Genomic DNA, 19,441 nt, shown 5'->3' on the forward strand with positions numbered 1-19,441 from the left:
TTTATTTTGGTATTTATATTGTGTATTAATTTGGGTGAAATTGGTGGTACTGACAGAACTACAGGTCGCCTTTACTATTACTTGGCTTTAGAACTATTATTTGCCCCTTCGGCGTTAACTAGTATTAATATTTGGTTCCTGTGGTCTCTTATGCTGGTGGCCGTTTGGTAATTGCTCTTAAATGCATTCTTCTTCTTAGTGTTATTTTTTAATTTACTGTCTGAAGGCTAAATATTTAATGTACTTTGTGTATTTTAAAACCCTGGTTTAATTCTGTATGCTTATCGAAGTAATATTTAAAAGCTTGACGACTTTTGGTGGATTTCAGGCACCCCCTTACTGTTTACGAGCCTTGAAATTGTAAGGAATTAACAGTTATAAAAGATAGCTCTGTGGAGGAGCCTTGTTTTTCATAGATTTCTGTTCAAGAGCTGCTTTCTTAGTTGTGATAATTCTTGAATTTTTTGCTACCTGAGGAGGATAATTACGTTCTGTGACATCAGTACTGGAGGGAAGCGTGGAAATTAATCGTAGAGGGAGACCTAGAGATGAATACACTACGCAGATTCACAGGGATGTAGGTTGCAGTAGTTATTCAGAGATGAAGGGGCTTGCACAAGATAGACTAGAATGGAGAGCTGTATTTTTATTTTACTATTTATTATTTATACGTCTAGTCCGTAGGACCGAATTGAGGAGCAAATCTCCATGGTCATGTAACGTGTCAGTACATTAAATTACAACATAAAAGTAAAAACCAATGAAAAATGAAATGTTTATGAAAAAAATCAAGCTATTAATTTAAGTAACTAAATCAACAGTACAACATAAGAACCAGCTTAATGTTTCAAGGAATTCCTTAATAGAATAGAAGGAGTGACCCACGAGGAAACTCTTCAGTTTCGATTTGAACGTGCGTGGATTACTGATAAGACTTTTGAATTCTCGTTTTGGCTTGCTGAAAATGGATGCAGCAGTATATTGCACACTTTTCTGCACAAGACTTAAGGAACTGCGATCTAAATGCAGATTGGATTCCTGCCGAATACTAAATGAGTGAAAACTGCTAATTCTTGACATTAAGCTGATATTGTTAACAAGAAACGACAGTAAAGAATATATATACGGAGAGGACAGTGTCAAAATACACACACTACTGAACAGGGGTCGACAAGAGGTTTGTGAAACTCCACAACTTATTGCCCGAACTGCCCGTTTCTGAGCCCAAAATATCCTTATAGAATGGGAAGAGTTACCCCCTAAATATAATACCATACGACATAAACTAATGAAAATAATCAGAGGAGACTAATTTTCGTGTTGAACGATCACTTACTTCATATACTCTTCGAACAGTAGAATTGGTAGGACTAAGTCTTTGAACAAGATACTGAATGTTAGCTTTCCATGACAGTTTACTATCTATCTGAACACCTAAAATTTTAACTGTTCAGTTTCACTGATCATATGTCCATTCAGTAAAATTAAAACGCCGGGGTTTTTTGATTTATGCATGAGAAACTGTGAAAACTAAGTCTTACTGTGATTTAGCGTTAGTTTATTTTCTACAAGCCATAAACTTATGTCATGAACTATTCTCTTTGAAACCAAGCCAGCGTTGCACACAACATCTTTTACTATCAAGCTAGTGTCATCAGCAAACAGAAATATTTTACAGGTACCTGTGATACTAGAAGGCATATCATTTATATAAATAAGGAAGAGGAGTGGCCCTAACACTGATCCCTGGTGCACCTTCCAATTGACCGTAACCCACTTAGACCCCATATCACAGCCAATCTGTTGTGTACATAGTTCCGCGTAGTCAGCGCGTACACAACTTTCCCACTAGAGCGCGCCCCACTAAGCACAACAGCACAGGCACAGAGCTCATCTGTTTCTACATTACGAGATGGCGCTGCCTTAGAGACGGACCAAATTCTGCTTCCACCGATCCGCATATTAATATGTAATGCAGCCAATGAGATTGCTGCTAACGTAGAACCTTTTCTCCTCGTGGATCACACTCGCGCAGTGATACCTGAACATGGGAGGTATTATAATGAGTGTACAGACCTCCGATTAGTCAGTCTGCATTTGTCTGCATTAGCCTGTACCAGTCTGCATTAGTCTGTACCAGTCTATAGTCAATTTTCAGTCTGCACCTAATAAGATTATCATATTCCTGTACATAGCCACGAAGGTACAAGTATAGACACTTTGTAAAGTATCAGAGGTATGTGAGAATAAGATTAATGTACCAAGACCAAAGGAACTTCAGATTGTCATTTGTAAACAGAATCCAGAATCAAGTTACGTAATGTCTATGCTTTTTATTATTTTAATAAATGTGTGTGAAAATTAATCAAGTTCTGTTTAAGGTTGGTCACCGTTAATCTGCTACTCTAAGCGTGCAAGTGGCATTTCTATCGTCCGACCTAACGGCAGAAGATAAACACGCCACGATAAGACCACGAGACATATTGCTGACACTCGCCTACTTCGTTAGAGCGACAAGTCAATTAATTTGATGGCGTGTGCACCGAAGGTCTTACAGTACACACACCACACATTCTCATCACTGTCAATAATTATCTTTTGTTGTCTGTTGTTAAAGTAAGAGATGAACCAGTTGGGTGCTGCTCCCCGTTGTCCATAATGGTCCAACGTTTGGAGCAATATTTCGTGTTCAAGATAATCAAACGCCTTAGTTAAATCAAAAATTAGGCCTAGCGTTCGAAACATTTTGTTGAATTCATCCAATACCTTACAGAGAAAAGAGAATATAGCATTTTCAGTTGTTAATCGACTTCTAAAGCTGAATTGTACATAAGATAGCAAATTATTTGATATAAAACGATCAATTATCCATACATACACAGCATTTTCAATAACTTTAGCTAACATTGATAGCATAGAAATAGATCTAAAACTGCTGTGTACATTATCCCTTAATACCTTATTATAAAGCTTCTTTACTACTGAGTACTTTAAACGTTCAGGAAACTGACCATTCTTAAAGGAAAAGTTATAAATATGGCTAAGTACAGGTTTAACGTGTGCAGCACAGTACTTAAATATTCTGCTAGGCACTCCATCATATCCATGAGAGTCCTTAGTCTTCAGTGACTTAATTATTGATTCAATCTCCCCCTTGTCAGTATCACAGAGAAGTATTTCAGACATCAATCTCGGAAAGTGATTTTCCAAGAGAGGTATATGATTCCCTGTAGAAATTAAATTATTATTTAATTCACCTGCAATGCTCAGAAAATGATTGTTAAATACTGTAAACATATCTGATTTAACCGTAAGAGAAATATTTTTATTACGCACTGTCTTAACATCATCGGCCTTGTGCTGCTGACCAGACACTTCCTTCACAACTGACCATATGGTTTTAATTTTGTCCTGTGAATTAGCTATTCTATTTGTGTAACACATACTCTTTGCCTTCCTAATAACATTTTTAAGTATCTTACAATAGTGTATGTAATGGGCTACTGTATTTGAGTGTGACTACTTCTAGCGTTTTGATGTAATTCCCTCTTGGTTCTGCATGATATCCTTATCCCACTAGTCAGCCGCCCAGGTTGCCTTTTACTGCTAGTACCTAGTTTAGAACGTTCTAATACAAAGCAACTCTCAAAGAGCATGAGAAATGTGTTAAGGAAACCATTATATTTGTCATTTATGTTATCGTCGCTATAAATATCCTGCCACTCTTGTTCCTCAACGAGGTTTAAAAAACTCTCTATAGCCGTTGGATTAGCTTTCCTACATAGTTTGTAATTCTATGTGACATATGTTTGAGTAAAAAAGCCTTTTAGTGTTAAAAGTCGGGCATCATGGTCTGAAAGGCCATTCATCCTAATACTAACAGATTGCCCATCTAACAATGAAGAATGATTAAAAATACTTTCTATGGCTGTGCTACTGTTCCCCTGCACCCTACTTGAAAAAAAAAACCACTATCTGTATCAGATCATATGAGTTTAGGAGATATACCAACATTCTATTTCTAGCAAAATCTAATAAAAATTAGTATTGAAGTCATCACATATAACTAATTTTTCGTGCTTCCAATAAAGTGAACCAAGAACACTCTCTGGCTTGAGCAGAAACGCTCTGAAGTCAGAGTTAGGGGCCTATAAACAACAACAATTAGAGGTTTAAGTTCAATAAATTCAACTGCCCCTACACAACATTCAAATATGGGATCAGTGTAGTGCCGTGATATATCTATAGGCTCAAACCAGTCTTTGGACTGAAGACCACAACAACAACATCAGCAACAACAACAACATCTTCTAGATAAGTTAAAATATACTAATGAGCCAAAACATTATGACCATTAGCTTAATAAATTGTTTGTCCGTCTTTGGGACGAAATACATTACTGACACTGCGTATCAGGGTCCGAAGTTTGTTGATAGGTTTGTGGAGGTATGTGGTATTAGATGCCTACGCACAGGTCATGTAATTCGCTTTGGCGTAAGTATAGGGCCGCTGATTTACGTACGTGGTGATGGCACCCAGTAGAGACCCAGATGGATTCCATAAGATTTACATGAGGCGAATTTTTCGCTGAGACATCAGCATGAGTTCACTATAACGCTCTCCACACGACTGCGGCACAGTTCTGGAAGACGACATAGCCCTCGGGGAAAACATCAGACATCAAGGGACGCACATGGTTCGCAGCTGTCACGTGTCTTGAATTACTACCACAGGTCCCATGCAAACGCAGAATAATGACTCCCATAGCATAATACTGCTCTCACCAGCATGCGCCGTGGCGGGCTGCACGTTTCGAGCCCATGTTCACGTCGATGACCGCGTTTGTTGAGATGAAGGGAGACCTACTGTAGCAAAAATTTGATTCACCGGAAGAGCCGACACGTTCTCATTGCTCGACGGTCGAATGCTGATGATCCCGTGGCCACTGCAATAGTGATTGATGATGTCGTTGGGTCAACATATGAACATGAGGGGGAGGCCTGCTGAGGAGCTCAATGTTCAACAATGTACGTTGAACGGTGCGCTTCGAAACACTAGTGCGCTCACCGACATTGCGCTCTTTCGGCAGAGATGCCGTACATCACCATCTATCTTAATTTACAGAGGAGACAAGCCTCTGAACCCCAGGTTCTGTGAAGAATCGTGGATGAACCAATGAGCGCCTAATGGTAGTTTCACTGTCCTGTCTTTTTCTGTAGATGCTCACGATAGTAGCACGTGAACATTCGACCAGCTCCGCCGTTTTCGAGATACTGGTTCACAGACTCTGCATGACAATAATCTAACCTTTGTCAGAATCAAACGAATTCAATGAATTTCCCCATTTTCAGCGCTAGGGTGATTCCTCGTCCTTGACTGTGCTGCTTACATACTTTTGTTACCGTGTCACGTGCCAACAGTGCCACCAGAAGGCATCAAGTGTCAAGGTGGGCACTATTTATAACGTTTTGGCTCATCAGCTTGAATTTTCCTATAACGTCCTCAAAACGGGAGATCGCGAAAGGCATGAAACAAACGGTAACACAAAAATTAATAATGTCTCTGTCTCACTGACAAACGACTCATAATTAATTAAAAAGTATATCCAGATATTTGCAACATAACAACTAAGATGCTTCATTAGATACGGGAAGGGCTGTATTTTCACTTACAAGTGAACTAAAGAGCAAAGTAGATGACTTAATTCTGTCCAAGTTTGAAGCCCCTTTACAAATGTATTGCTATGCTGACATAGTCTTAGGGAGTAAACAGTGCCATCGCATGAATTAATACTGAGAGTAGGTGCAAGTACTATTTTATTGAGAAGTTTAAACCCAACCTGACGTTGCAACGGAACAAGGCTCCGAATAACTAACCAGAATTTTTTTTTGATATTCTGCACAATGGTAAGTGGCTGTGAACTGGAAAATCTGTTTTGATACCATGTATACCGATGACAGATACCCCGACAAACGCCTTTCCAGTTCAAATAGCTCTAGTTCCCCAGTGAACTCACGTTTAGTATGACAGTTAACTAAGCATGCAGCCAGACATTGTAAGTTGCTGCAGTTGACCTAAATGTACAGTGTTTCTCACATGGCCAGTTGTACCTGGCCTTGCCACGTGTGACATCAGACCGTAATATGTTCATTTTTTGCCTAAACCTGAAAAATTTATATATGTAGCAAACAAAGAAATACTTTAACTACTCAGAATATACCTGCTGAACCACATTTAAAGCATGAACAAAAATCTTTGACGGATTTGTTTCTCTCACGGTCTAGAGCTAGCGTCTTTGACTAGTAATCAACAAGTGCTCGGTTCAGGGTTGAAATCCGCCATTGCTTAAATCCTGAGTAAAAATCGTTATCAATACCACCTGAAGACTTTAGGAGAAGGAAGTGACCCTCACTATGGCAACGGCCTTGTTAAAGAGGGTGGAGAAGCGGAGGGAGGTTCAAGTCCCCAATTCGGATCTCCTGTAGGAGGCTGATAAGCTGGAGGTGACCTTGAGAAAAAGAATGAATAACTGTCGAAAGTGTAACGTTCTACGAGCCAGGGCGAAGAATAACGGAAGTTGGAACATGGTAGCGAAACTAGAAATCCTAAAAAGGGACGTGTTAAGGCTCAATCTGTGTATACGGAGGGACAATAAAGTGAAATGGAAACGAGACGAGGATCTGTGGTCAGATTACTACAGGGTAATATGAACAGCAGCAGAAAATGGTATAACAGTGTTAGAATTCGTTATGAATAGAAAGGTAAGGCAGAGAGTGATTTACAATAAACAGTTCAGTAAAGGGTTGTTTTCATCGGATCGGCAGCAAACCAACACCGACAACATTCAGTACGCAAAAGGAGACGAAAATCTTATTGTAATGGGAGATTGGAATGCGATTGTAGGGGAAGGACAAGAAGTAAGGTTTACAGGAGGATATGTACATGGCAGTATGAGAGAAACAGGAGATAGACCGCCGGCCGCGGTGGTCTCGCGGTTCTAGGCGCGCAGTCCGGAACCGTGCGACTGCTACGGTTGCAGGTTCGAATCCTGCCTCGGGCATGGCTGTGTGTGATGTCCTTAGGTTAGTTATTTTTAAGTAGTTCCAAGTTCTAGGGGACTGATGACCACAGCAGTTGAGTCCCATAGTGCTCAGAGCCAGGAGATAGACGAACTGTGTTCTGCAGTAAATATCAGTTAATAATAGCAAATACTCTGTTCAAGGATCGCAAGAGGAGGACATGTAGTTAGAAAAGCCCTGGGGATTAGGGAAGATTCCATTTAGATTACACTAAGGTCATTCAGAGATTCAGAAGTAAGATATTTGATTGTAAGGCGTAATCAGGAGCAAATAAAGACTCAGACAAAATTTAGTAACAATGAAGAGTAGGCTGAAGTTTAAAAGACTAGGCAGGAAGAATGAATGCACAAAGAACTGGGATACGGAAGTACTAGGGAATGAAGAGATACGCCTGAAGTTGTCTGCGGATGTAGATGCGGTGATAATTAATAGTTCAGTAGCCAGTTAAGTTGAAGAGGACTGGACATCTCTGAACACAGCAATCACAGAAGTCGGAAAGAAAAACCTAGGTATAAAGATGGTAACTGCGAAGAAACCATGGGTAGAAAATTGAGTACTTCAGTTGATCGATGAAAGAAGGAAGTGCAAAATGCTCAGGGAAATTCAGGAATACAGAAATACATGCCACGTAGAAATGAAATAAATAGAAAGGGGAGGAAACATAAGGCGAAATGACTGTATGGAAAGTGTGAAATAATCGAAAGAAATGATTGCGGGAAGAACTGAATCACCATGAAGAAAATTTAAGACAACCTTCGATGAAATTAAAAGCTAGGGCGTTAATATTAAGAGTACAATGGGAATCCCACTGTTCAATGCAGAGGGAAGAGTGGATAGGAGGAAAGAGCACAATGAAAATCTTTATGACTGGGAGGAATTGTCTGATTGAGTGATAGAAGCGGAAGCAAGGGTCTACAGGGAAGAGATAGGGCATCCGGCAGTAGAATTTAAAAGAACTTTGGCCTTAAGACCAAATAAGACAGAATAAACAGATAACATTCCATCAGAATTTCTAAGATAATTAAGGGAGGCGGCAACCAAACGACTAGTCACGTTGGTGTTTGGTGTGTACAATGTATGAGACTTACGGAAAAAAGCATTATACACACAACTCCGAAAACAGCAAGAGCCGACAAGTGGTGGAATTATAACACAATCCGGTTGACAGCTCATGCATCCAAGTTGCTGACAATATAACACAGGGAGACTGAAGAAGAAAACTAAGGATATGTTAGATGACGATCAGTTTGGCTTCAGGAAAGCTAAAGGCACCTGAGGGACAGTTGCAGTTATAATGGAAGCAACAATGAAGTAAAATCAAGATACGTTCATAGGAGTTTTCAATCTGGAAAAAGCATTCGACAGTGTAAAACGGTGCAAGATGTTCGAAATTCTGAGAAAAAATGTGAGTAAGCTATAGGGAAAGACGAGTAACTTAGAATATCGCACTCCGGCAGGAGAAGTGACACAAGTCTAGAAACGGCAGTTTTTGGTATACTAGGAATGATAAAAAAGTAACCGGAAATTTTGTTTTTCTTAAAGAATCTTGATTTATTTATCAATATAAACCTTGCCCGCTTTAGAGTAACCCCCCACATATACAATACACTTGTGCCAGTTCTTTTACCAGTCGTGGAAGCACTTCTGGAACTCTTGTTTCCTTAAGTGTTCAGCTTCTTCAGCGGTTCTGTATTGGTTTCATCAGTTGTTGCCACAACTGATGAAATCAATACAGAATCGCTGAAGAAGCTGAACACTGTAAGGAAACGTGAGTTGCAGAAGAGCTTCCAAGACTTCCTTTGGTGGTTCTCTTCACCTTCGAGGATAGAAAGAAGTCGCATGTCCGGCAAATACAGTGGCTGAGACAACATAACGGTTTTGGGTTTTGCCAAAAGATAATGAACAACCATTGAGGTGTGAGCGGGAGAATTATCATGAAGCAATTCCCATGAGCGGTTTTGCCATAATTCTGCTCTTTTCTTCGTATTGCTTAATGCAGACGGCACATAGCCTTGAGGTAATATTCCTTATTGACTGCACGACAATAAGGTTGTAACTCATGATTCACTATTCGACTTTAGTCGAAGAAAGCAGTGAGAAAAAACTTCACATGTTACCGTACTAGCCGAACTGTTTTCGATCCTGGCTCTTCAGGGAGTTTCCGCTAAGAAGATTGGACCGTGGTTTCGGCGTAATACCCGTATACCCGTGTTTGGGAGTTCTGGATCGTTGCCGACTTCATTCGGTAATTTCTGAGCGATGACTATGCTTTTGTTGTCAAAATTCAACAATTTCGGAACAAAATTTGCTCCAATATGTTTCATGCCCGACACATCCGAGGACAATGCTTGATGTGAGCCAAGGGATATGCCGATATCGTTAGCAATCTCTCTGACGGTGATTCGGCCATTTTCCAGAACCATTTTCTATACTCCTTCCACATTGTCATCAGTAATTGACGTGCTTGGGCGTCCGTCCTCGACTTCAACATCTTCGCGACCCTCTTTGAAACGTTTAAGTCTTGTCTTACAAATATATTTGCCAAAAGCCACAGTAAACGTTTAGAACGCGGTGCTGCATTTTATTCCATTTTCAAGCAAAATTTAGTGCAGATTCTTTGAGCCATATTTTTCGAAAGTAAAAATTCGCCGAGCACTCGAAAACACGTATGATCTTTTAGATTATCAACAGTAAACTAAATATTGAAAACAGCTAAAAATGCAAACATACATCAGGAACATGAGTACCAACAAGACGAAAAAAACTTTTTAATTGGGTATATCAAGCCAGAGAAATTAAAAAATTCCCGTTACTTTCTGATCACACCCCATACGTCTGAAAAATGTTAGAGAGGTGCCCCAAAGTGCACGGAAAATATAATGGAATTTGCTGCCGACAATACTTACTTGAAATTTAACGGAAGCTTATACTGTTTCAGTATAAGCTTTACAGCCTTTATTCTTTCTTTCCTAATCACGGCGTTGTAATAGAGGGTGAATTCAACTTGCCAGGTATAGACTGCGAGTGTTACGTCATCAAAACTGGTGCTGAGACAGGGAGTCGTGTGGCACTTTTCTGGATATCTTGTCCGAATATTACCTTGAGTAGATAGCTAGAGACCAAATCGACAGGGTAACGTCTTAGACCTCCTGGTAACAAACAGGTCTGAACTCATCAAATCAGTTAACGTAAAGGATGGTATCAGTGATGATAAGGCTGTGACAGCATCCATGACGACGTGTCCTACAAAGAATGTTAAGAAACATAGGAAGATATATTTGCTCAGCTAGGGTGACAGGAACGAAGATGTGGAGAACAAATGGAAAAAAATCCAAAGGCATCATTCAATACGCCCCAGACAATTTTGTTCCGAGTAAGGTTTAAGGGATGGGAAGGATCCACCATGGTTTAATAGCAGTGTTAGAAAATCGCCACGTTAACAAAGAGCACTTCATCTCAGATTCAAGAGAAGTAAAAACCTAGCTGACAAACGAAAGCTGAACTAAGTGAAAATGAGCGTAAGGAGAGCAATGAGATGAGCGTTCAATGATTTTGAAAGTAAGACGTTGTCAACCATCCTGAGTAAAAGCCCTAAGAGATTTTGGTCGTGTGTAAAAACAGTAAGTGGGTCAAAATCATCTACACATTATCTCAGCAAATACACCGCCACCGAAACGGAAGATAACAGACAGAAGGCCAAAATACTGAATTCGGTCTTCCGAAGTTGTTTCACCACGGAAAATCGTATCACTGTCCCTCCTTTCAATCGCCGTACGAACGCCCAAATGGCAAAAATTGAGATAACCTATCTCGAAACTGAAAAGCAACTACAATCGCTTAGCAGTGGAAAGGCGTCAGGACCAGATGAGATATCTATAAAATTCTATAAAGACTACGCGAAAGAACTTGTTCCCCTTCTAGCAGTAATTTATCGTAGATCGCTTGAGCAAAGAAAGGTACCTAACGACTGGAAAAAAACTCAGGTCATTCCCGTTTTTAAGAAAGGCTGTAAGACAGAACCACACAATCATAGACCTACGTAATATCCGGTGTACCACAGGGAAGTGGGATAGGACCGTTGCTGTTTACAATATACACAAACGACCTAGTAGAAAGCGTCGGATGCTCTTTAAGGTTATTCGCAGATGATGCAGTTGTCTATACCAAAGTAGCAACGCCAGAAGATAGTAAGAATTTGCAGAACGACCTGCAGAGAATTGATGAATGGTGCAGGCTCTGAGAGTTGACGCTGAACATAAATAAATGTAACAAATTGAGCATACATAGAAGAAGAAATCCACTACTGTACAGCTACACTATTGATGACAAACAGATGGAGACAGCCATTAAATATCTAGGCGTAACTATCTAGAGTGACCTTAAGTTGGAAAAACAGATATCAGATTCATTGGAAGAATCTTAAGGAAACGCGACTCATCCACGAAAGAAGTGGTTTAAAAAGCGCTTGTTCGCCTGATTCGTGAGTACTGTTCATCTACCTGGGATCCCTATCAGGTACGACTGATAGAGGAGATAGAGAAGATCCAACACATAGCGGCGCGTTTCGTCATGGGATCGTTTTGCTGGCGATAGCACATTACGGAGATGCTAAACAAACTTCATTGGCAGACGTTAAAGGGAGGCATTGTGCATCACGGAGAGTTTTATTATTTAAATTTCGGGACACCGCTTTTCAGAAGGAGTCGGTCAATATATTACTTCCCACCACATACATCTCACGTAATGACTACGAGGAAAAAATTCGATAAATTAGAACCAATATAGAGGCTTACCGACAATCATTCTTTCCACGCAGAATTCGCGAGTGGAACAGAGTTGGAGGGATCAGATAGTGGTACCGAAAGTACCCTCCACCACACACCATTAGGTGGTTTGCGCAGTACGATGACGCTGTAGATATAGATGCATTTTTGAGATGTGTCATTATTCTTGCGGGATACGATTTGTTCAAGAACAATGAGGGAACAGTAAGACTGGAAGACCAAGAACGAAGTGCTCGGATTAAAACTTGTGTAAAGGAGGAATGTAGTCTTCTGCCCCTAATGTTCAATCTGTACACCGAAGAAGTAATGACGGATATGAAAGGAAGGTTCAAGAGTGAGATTAAAAGTCTGTGTGAATGGTTATTAATGATAAGATTCGCTGATGACATTGCTATACTCAGTGAAAGTGAAGAAGAATTACAGGATCCGTTGAATGCAGTAACAGTCTGTCGAGTATATAATACGGATTGAGAGTTAATCGAAGAAAGACGAAAGTGATGAGAAACAGCAGACAAAAGAATAGCGAGAAACATAACATGAGAATTTGGGATCACGAAGTAGACGACGTCAAGGAATTCTGCTACCTAGGCAGCAAAATAACTCAAGATACGCTGAGCGACAAGGACGTAAAAAGCAGACTAGTATTGGCGAAAATGACATTCCTGACCAAGAGAAGTCTACTATTATCAAACACAAGCCTTAATTTGAGGAAGGAATTTCTGAGAGTGAACGTTTGGAATACAGCATTGTATGGTAGTGAAACATGGACTGTTGGAAAAATAAAAGAAGAGAATCGAATCATTTGCGATGTCCTGCTACAGACGAAGGAATGAGGAAGATCAGGAGAATTTGCGAAAAGATGGATATATGGAAAACACTGTCAAGAAGGAGTGGCACAATGAGGGGAAATCTGTTACGACATCTTGGAATAACTTCCATGGTACTAAACTACTAGATGGAGCTGCAGAGGGTGAAAACTGTAGAGAAAGACAGATGTTAGCATACATCCAGTAAATAATTTAGGACATAGGCTGCAGTTGCTGCTCTGACATGAAGAGTTTGGCATAGGAGACGAGTTCACGACAGGCAGCATCAACCCAGTCAAAAGACTCCACCAAAAAAGAAGGGCCAGACACTGAACTGTACTGGAATTGACCTAAGTGCACAGTGTTTTTAACGTGGTCATTTGTGCGTGGCCCTATCAAGTGTGACATCAAAATGTAATATGTTCATTTTTTCTAGTAATTCTGAAGAGTTTATCCATGGAGTAAAAAAAATTAAATGCGTAAAAAATGCCTGCTGGACCACAGTCAAAATATGAAAAATAAGTTTTTAAGAGTTTCTTCAAGAGGCTAAATGCAACAACTTTGTTCCACTTTCTATACAAATATGATCACTGCTAGAATTTTGAGTTGATATTCAGTTACTTAGTGTTCTCTGGTGGGTCGTAAACAGAATTACCGCTACTCCAGACAAGTCCGGTTGTAGACACCTAGTACTATCTGTGCGAAGCTGGAGCAGGTCGCTGGTGCATTGATAATTTTAAAAGGAGGCTAGGAAACCGTACATTGGTAAAATGTTTTTCAAGAGAGGGGTTGTGGAGAGTCGAGATGGGTGAAGGCGTGGAGCTGTTCGTTCGCCTGTAGATTACATCGGACAGAAATTACATCGGGACTTCAGAAGTGGTAGTTACTGTTCTGAATGATTGTAGCTGCAGTGACTTAGAGTGGATCCAAATACATTGTTGATTAATGCCATTACGGAAAATTCTCCTTAAAAATTACTGACGTTTCCATGAAACTTCGTATAGGACAGTTACTGTTTGTCATTCACATGTGGTCATCAACCTTAAATAACTGAGCAGCTTTAAATCGAACGTAGCTTCCTTAGCAGCTATTAAGTGTCACCCCTTCCTCTGCATTCCCCAATTAACATTCTTCATCTCATTCCATTACCACTGCTTACCTGTCATCAACATTTATTTCGCCTGCCTGTCCCCACTCTAACGACGCGACCGACAATGATTGCCGGTACGTAAAAACGCACGAGAGCTCGACAGTAAAACACACTGTCTAGAGCACAATTCCAAAAGAATTCCTAACGAATTTCCATCTCCCAAAGAAGTTGACCTCAAATTCATATTGATCTGTCCTGGGTAGGCTGCACCCCGAGTTGCAGTTAAGTGACATTTCATTAACACGGCATGGAAATGGCAAAGTTCAACGTACCGTGGCTTCTGGATGGCACAACTGAAAGAATCCTCTTGATCTGGTATGGACGTGGCGAAGCCAAAAGTCTATCACGACATAGGTCGTGACGGTAATTGCTAAGTACAGGTTCAAACAGAATACCAGTTCAGGGGACGCCAAATCTGGGAAGGCCAGAGTCAGAGGGGACGAAGACACCGACCTGACGATTGGCCGCTCAGTGCAGATTCTGTTGCGTATCTTACTTGGATGGCCGCTGAGGTACCGAGTACGGAGAATGCCCAGCATCGGACGAACGAAGGCTCCGAAGGCGATGGATGTTGGGCCAACGTGGCACGGCTGGTGTGAGCTTCGAATGATGGGCTGTGAGGGCCGGTGTTCATTCCAGAGCATGACTAGAACCGCGAGGTGATATACTGCTGCCTGGCTGCTGCGTCTTTACAAGCAGCAGGCCCAAGGACAGCGCGCGGCGCTCGGCGAGACGTAACGGCAGATGCAACGTCGTCACTGCGATGGCAGCGCCACTGCCGCCGACTCGCAAGCTGATTGGCAGTAAGCTGGCGCCCCTGGTGACGTTTGCTAGATGTCGGCGTGTCAGCAGGCGTGTTTTGGCGTGTCTGCAATAATGTTCCCAATATAAGCAGCGTGCTATCGCCGCTGGCTGCGTCATTGTATGCCATGGAGGAGCGCCTGCGATAGTGGAACGGACTACCCGCTGGTCACGGGCGTTGTGCCGAAAGCCGAAGTAGTCGGCTTATGCCCATGGATATGCCATCCATTCCCAATATCCTTCACTTCCACCATGTAGAGGCGGAAGATGATTTACCTTATAAGCCACTTCCCTTACATTGTCCCATTGTCTAGTGACCGTATTTATGTGCTAAAACAGCCGTAACTGGAAATGTTAGTGAATCTTCAACAGCACATGAAGGATGGATTGTGTGCTATACAGTGCTGACACCCTCAACACTGAATTTCACTGTCGGCTATATCCTAGAAAACCATTGATTCATATACACTCCTGGAAATGGAAAAAAGAACACATTGACACCGGTCTGTCAGACCCACCATACTTGCTCCGGACACTGCGAGAGGGCTGTACAAGCAATGATCACACGCACGGCACAGCGGACACACCAGGAACCGCGGTGTTGGCCGTCGAATGGAACTAGCTGCGCAGCATTTGTGCACCGCCGCCGTCAGTGTCAGCCAGTTTGCCGTGGCATACGGAGCTCCATCGCAGTCCTTAACACTGGTAGCATGCCGCGACAGCGTGGACGTGAACCGTATGTGCAGTTGACGGACTTGGAGCGAGGGCGTATAGTGGGCATGCGGGAGGCCGGGTGGACGTACCGCCGAATTGCTCAACACGTGGGGCGTGAGGTCTCCACAGTACATCGATGTTGTCGCCAGTGGTCGGCGGAAGGTGCACGTGCCCGTCGACCTGGGACCGGACCGCAGCGACGCACGGATGCACACCAAGACCGTAGGATCCTACGCAGTGCCGTAGGGGACCGCACCGCCACTTCCCAGCAAATTAGGGACACTGTTGCTCCTGGGGTATCGGCGAGGACCATTCGCAACCGTCTCCATGAAGCTGGGCTACGGTCCCGCACACCGTTAGGCCGTCTTCCGCTCACGCCCCAACATCGTGCAGCCCTCCTCCAGTGGTGTCGCGACAGGCGTGAATGGAGGGACGAATGGAGACGTGTCGTCTTCAGCGATGAGAGTCGCTTCTACCTTGGTGCCAATGATGGTCGTATGCGTGTTTGGCGCTGTGCAGGTGAGCGCCACAATAAGGACTGCATACGACCGAGGCACACAGAGCCAACACCCGGCATCATGGTGTGGGGAGCGATCTCCTACACTGGACGTACACCTCCGGTGATCGTCGAGGGGACACTGAATAGTGCACGGTACATCCAAACCGTCATCGAACCCATCGTTCTACCATTCCCAGACCGGCAAGGGAACTTGCTGTTCCAACAGGACAATGCACGTCCGCATGTATCCCGTGCCACCCAACGTGCTCTAGAAGGTGTAAGTCAACTACCCTGGCCAGCAACATCTCCGGATCTGTCCCCCATTGAGCATGTTTGGGACTGGATGAAGCGTCGTCTCACGCGGTCTGCACGTCCAGCACGAACGCTGGTCCAACTGAGGCGCCAGGTGGAAATGGCATGGCAAGCAGTTCCACAGGACTACATCCAGCATCTCTACGATCGTCTCCATGGGAGAATAGCAGCCTGCATTGCTGCGAAAGGTGGATATACACTGTACTAGTGCCGACATTGTGCATGCTCTGTTGCCTGTGTCTATGTGCCTGTGGTTCTGTCAGTGTGATCATGTGATGTATCTGACCCCAGGAATGTGTCAATAAAGTTTCCCCTTCCTGGGACAATGAATTCACGGTGTTCTTATTTCAATTTCCAGGAGTGTATTTTTGATTAAGGTATGAACTTCCGACAACTTGTAGCTCTTTAAGGGTTTCACCTTCATTCATCTCCAATCTCTAAACCATGTTGACAGCAACGTGTGATCACCTTGCAAGCCCCTATGTTACTATGGTGCATTATCAGCCACCAGAAAGAAATAATCTGGGCTTTATCATAAGCACATTCTCTGCAGAGAAAATGTCAGAATTATTTTTTATTAATGGTCCCTTTTACATAGATTTCATATTATATTAAGTTCCCTGCAGTTGATTCAAGCATTTTTGTTAACTGAAAAAGAGCGCTTGTAATGTACTGATCGAACAGTGTACTTCAGTGTTCTGTAAATAGTCTCATGTAAGCTCATGAATGTAGCGACTTAAGTCACTAAAGGCTTTAACAAATTGTATTTATTTTGCAGCGGCTGGTTGGGTTTTGTTTGCATTCGGTGTTGTCCAGTTTCCCTTGTGGATGGCACTGAGAATTTTCAAGAAAAGAAATATTTCGTTCAGAAAGGTATAATTAATATTATCTTAAATCTAGTAAATTGTTAATGATTTATCATGAGCCTAAATGTTACCAAACATTTTTCAGCATTTACTGAAATCGTTCAGACCTTCCAAGAAGTGGGGCCCGAGGGACAGAACACACAAAGAAGAATGGAATAAGCTGATGGACAACTGGAAAATGGAGAATGCGAATAGTACAGATAATGTTCTCAAGAAATTCTCAAGAAAATTGTTTAATTTATATTCTCATTCGTAATTTTGTACATAAATACTCACGAACTCGAAACATGTTTCTGTGAAACAAGTTTCTTATTGTCAACGTATCACTAAATGAATGTGTAAAAGGGAAGATTTACGAATACCAACTCCAGAAGCAGAATAATTAACCAATCCTTAATTTCTGGTGCAATATCTCTGCTGTCATTCATTGGATTTCTGAATGCTCCATGGATGAAAATGTGAGTTTCTTTCATCTGATGCGAGTAAATAAATATAAATTGTATGAAGACTGACAATTAGATTCTCTTTGAAGTTCATTGAGTAAAATTATTCGTTAACGGTCTTTGAAAGATAAAACATTTTAATGTTATCTTTTGTATTTTGATTAGGTGCTCCTTTGCACTGAAACGTAGATGTTAATAATTATCCTTGCAAGTATTTTATAATTTCATATCAGGAACATAATGTAGTTCCATACTGTCAATAAGGTAGCCAATATAATAAAGTAACTCACGAATATTTTTTTTTTGGCTGATTTGATTACTTCATTTTTATCCGTATCTGTATGTGATATTTTTTACAACCTCATTAGACAATTCAAAACCTTTCTGTATTTTAATCTAGACACGCAACTGCGTGCAGTCGCTAGAAGACAGCATGGAACATTCTGTAGAAGAATGAAAGAAATGTAGGGTTTAATGTTCGGAATAGAGGTCATTAGACGGAGAAAGAGCTCAGTTTGCGGAGGGATGAAAAAGGAAATCGGTCGTGCCGTTTTCAAAGGAACTATCCCAGCATTTACCTTAACCGATTTAGGGAAATCATGGAAATTCTAAACCAGGATGCCCAGATTTTGAACCCCCGTCTAGCCGAGTGCGAGTCCAGTGTCTTACCACTGCACCACATCATGCGGTAAAGGATATCGTAGTTGAAGGTCAGTTAGACTAAATCCTTTACCCCGACACGTGCGTCGCTTTAAGTGACATTACTTGATTAGTAATTCATTTACACGGGTTCGAAGAAAACGTGGAAACACCGTGATAAATGTATGCTAGAACATAAATGCAAGTGATAGCCAAGCCTCAAGGTTGCGCTGTTGTATCTGACCACGAATGGCACCTGTGCAATATCCTTGATGGTTTGAAAGTGTTAGTCCCGGTCAGAATAGAGTTCCTCGCAATGCAAGGATGTCAGAGCTAAGTGAATTCGAACGTGGGTGCTTCTAAAACGAGGGCAATGTATGGAAGATTTACAGGGTGTTTCAAAAATGACCGGTATATTTGAAACGGCAATAAATACTAAACGAGCAGCGATAGAAATACACCGTTTGTTGCAATATGCTTGGGACAACAGTACATTTTCAGGCGGACAAACTTTCGAAATTACAGTAGTTACAATTTTCAACAACAGATGGCGCTGCAAGTGATGTGAAAGATATAGAAGATAACGCAGTCTGTGGGTGCGCCATTCTGTACGTCGTCTTTCTGCTGTAAGCGTGTGCTGTTCACAACGTGCAAGTGTGCTGTGGACAACATGGTTTATTACATAGAACAGAGGATTTTTCTGGTGTTGGAATTCCACCGCCTAGAATACAGTGTTGTTGTAACAAGACGAAGTTTTTAACGGAGGTTTAATGTAACCAAAGGACCGAAAAGCGATAGAATAAAGGATCTCTTTGAAAACTTTCAACGGACTAGGAACGCGACGGATGAACGTGCTGGAAAGGTAGGGCGACCGCGTATGGCAACCACAGAGGGCAACGCGCAGCTAGTGCAGCAGGTGATCCAACAGCGGCCTCGGGTTTCCGTTCGCCGTGTTGCAGCTGCGGTCCAAATGACGCCAACGTCCAAGTATCGTCTCATGCGCCAGAGTTTACACCTCTATCCATACAAAATTCAAACGCGGCAACCCCTCAGCGCCGCTACCATTGCTGCACGAGAGACATTCGCTAACGATATAGTGCACAGGATTGATGACGGCGATATGCATGTGGGCAGCATTTGGTTTACTGACGAAGCTTATTTTTACCTGGACGGCTTTGTCAATAAATAGAACTGGCGCATATGGGGAACCGAAAAGCCCCATGTTGCAGTCCCATCGTCCCTGCATCCTCAAAAAGGACTGGTCTGGGCCGCCATTTCTTCCAAAGGAATCATTGGCCCATTTTTCAGATCCGAAACGATTACTGCATCACGCTATCTGGACATTCTT

General features: G+C 42.0%; 1 protein-coding gene across 1 annotated transcript in view; it reads left to right on the forward strand.

Annotated features, from left to right (window-relative positions):
* LOC126336291 (sodium-dependent nutrient amino acid transporter 1-like) overlaps positions 1-17,752 on the forward strand; it is a 91,258-nt gene extending 73,506 nt beyond the window's left edge. The window contains exons 12-13 of the mRNA XM_049999824.1: positions 16,924-17,018; positions 17,097-17,752. Coding sequence (XP_049855781.1) covers positions 16,924-17,018; positions 17,097-17,267 — 266 coding nt within the window. The 3' untranslated portion in view covers positions 17,268-17,752. The remainder of the gene's footprint in view (positions 1-16,923; positions 17,019-17,096) is intronic.
* Positions 17,753-19,441: the final 1,689 nt, after the last annotated feature.

Source organism: Schistocerca gregaria, chromosome 2, assembly GCF_023897955.1.
Source record: "Schistocerca gregaria isolate iqSchGreg1 chromosome 2, iqSchGreg1.2, whole genome shotgun sequence".
Classification (NCBI taxonomy): domain Eukaryota; kingdom Metazoa; phylum Arthropoda; class Insecta; order Orthoptera; family Acrididae; genus Schistocerca; species Schistocerca gregaria.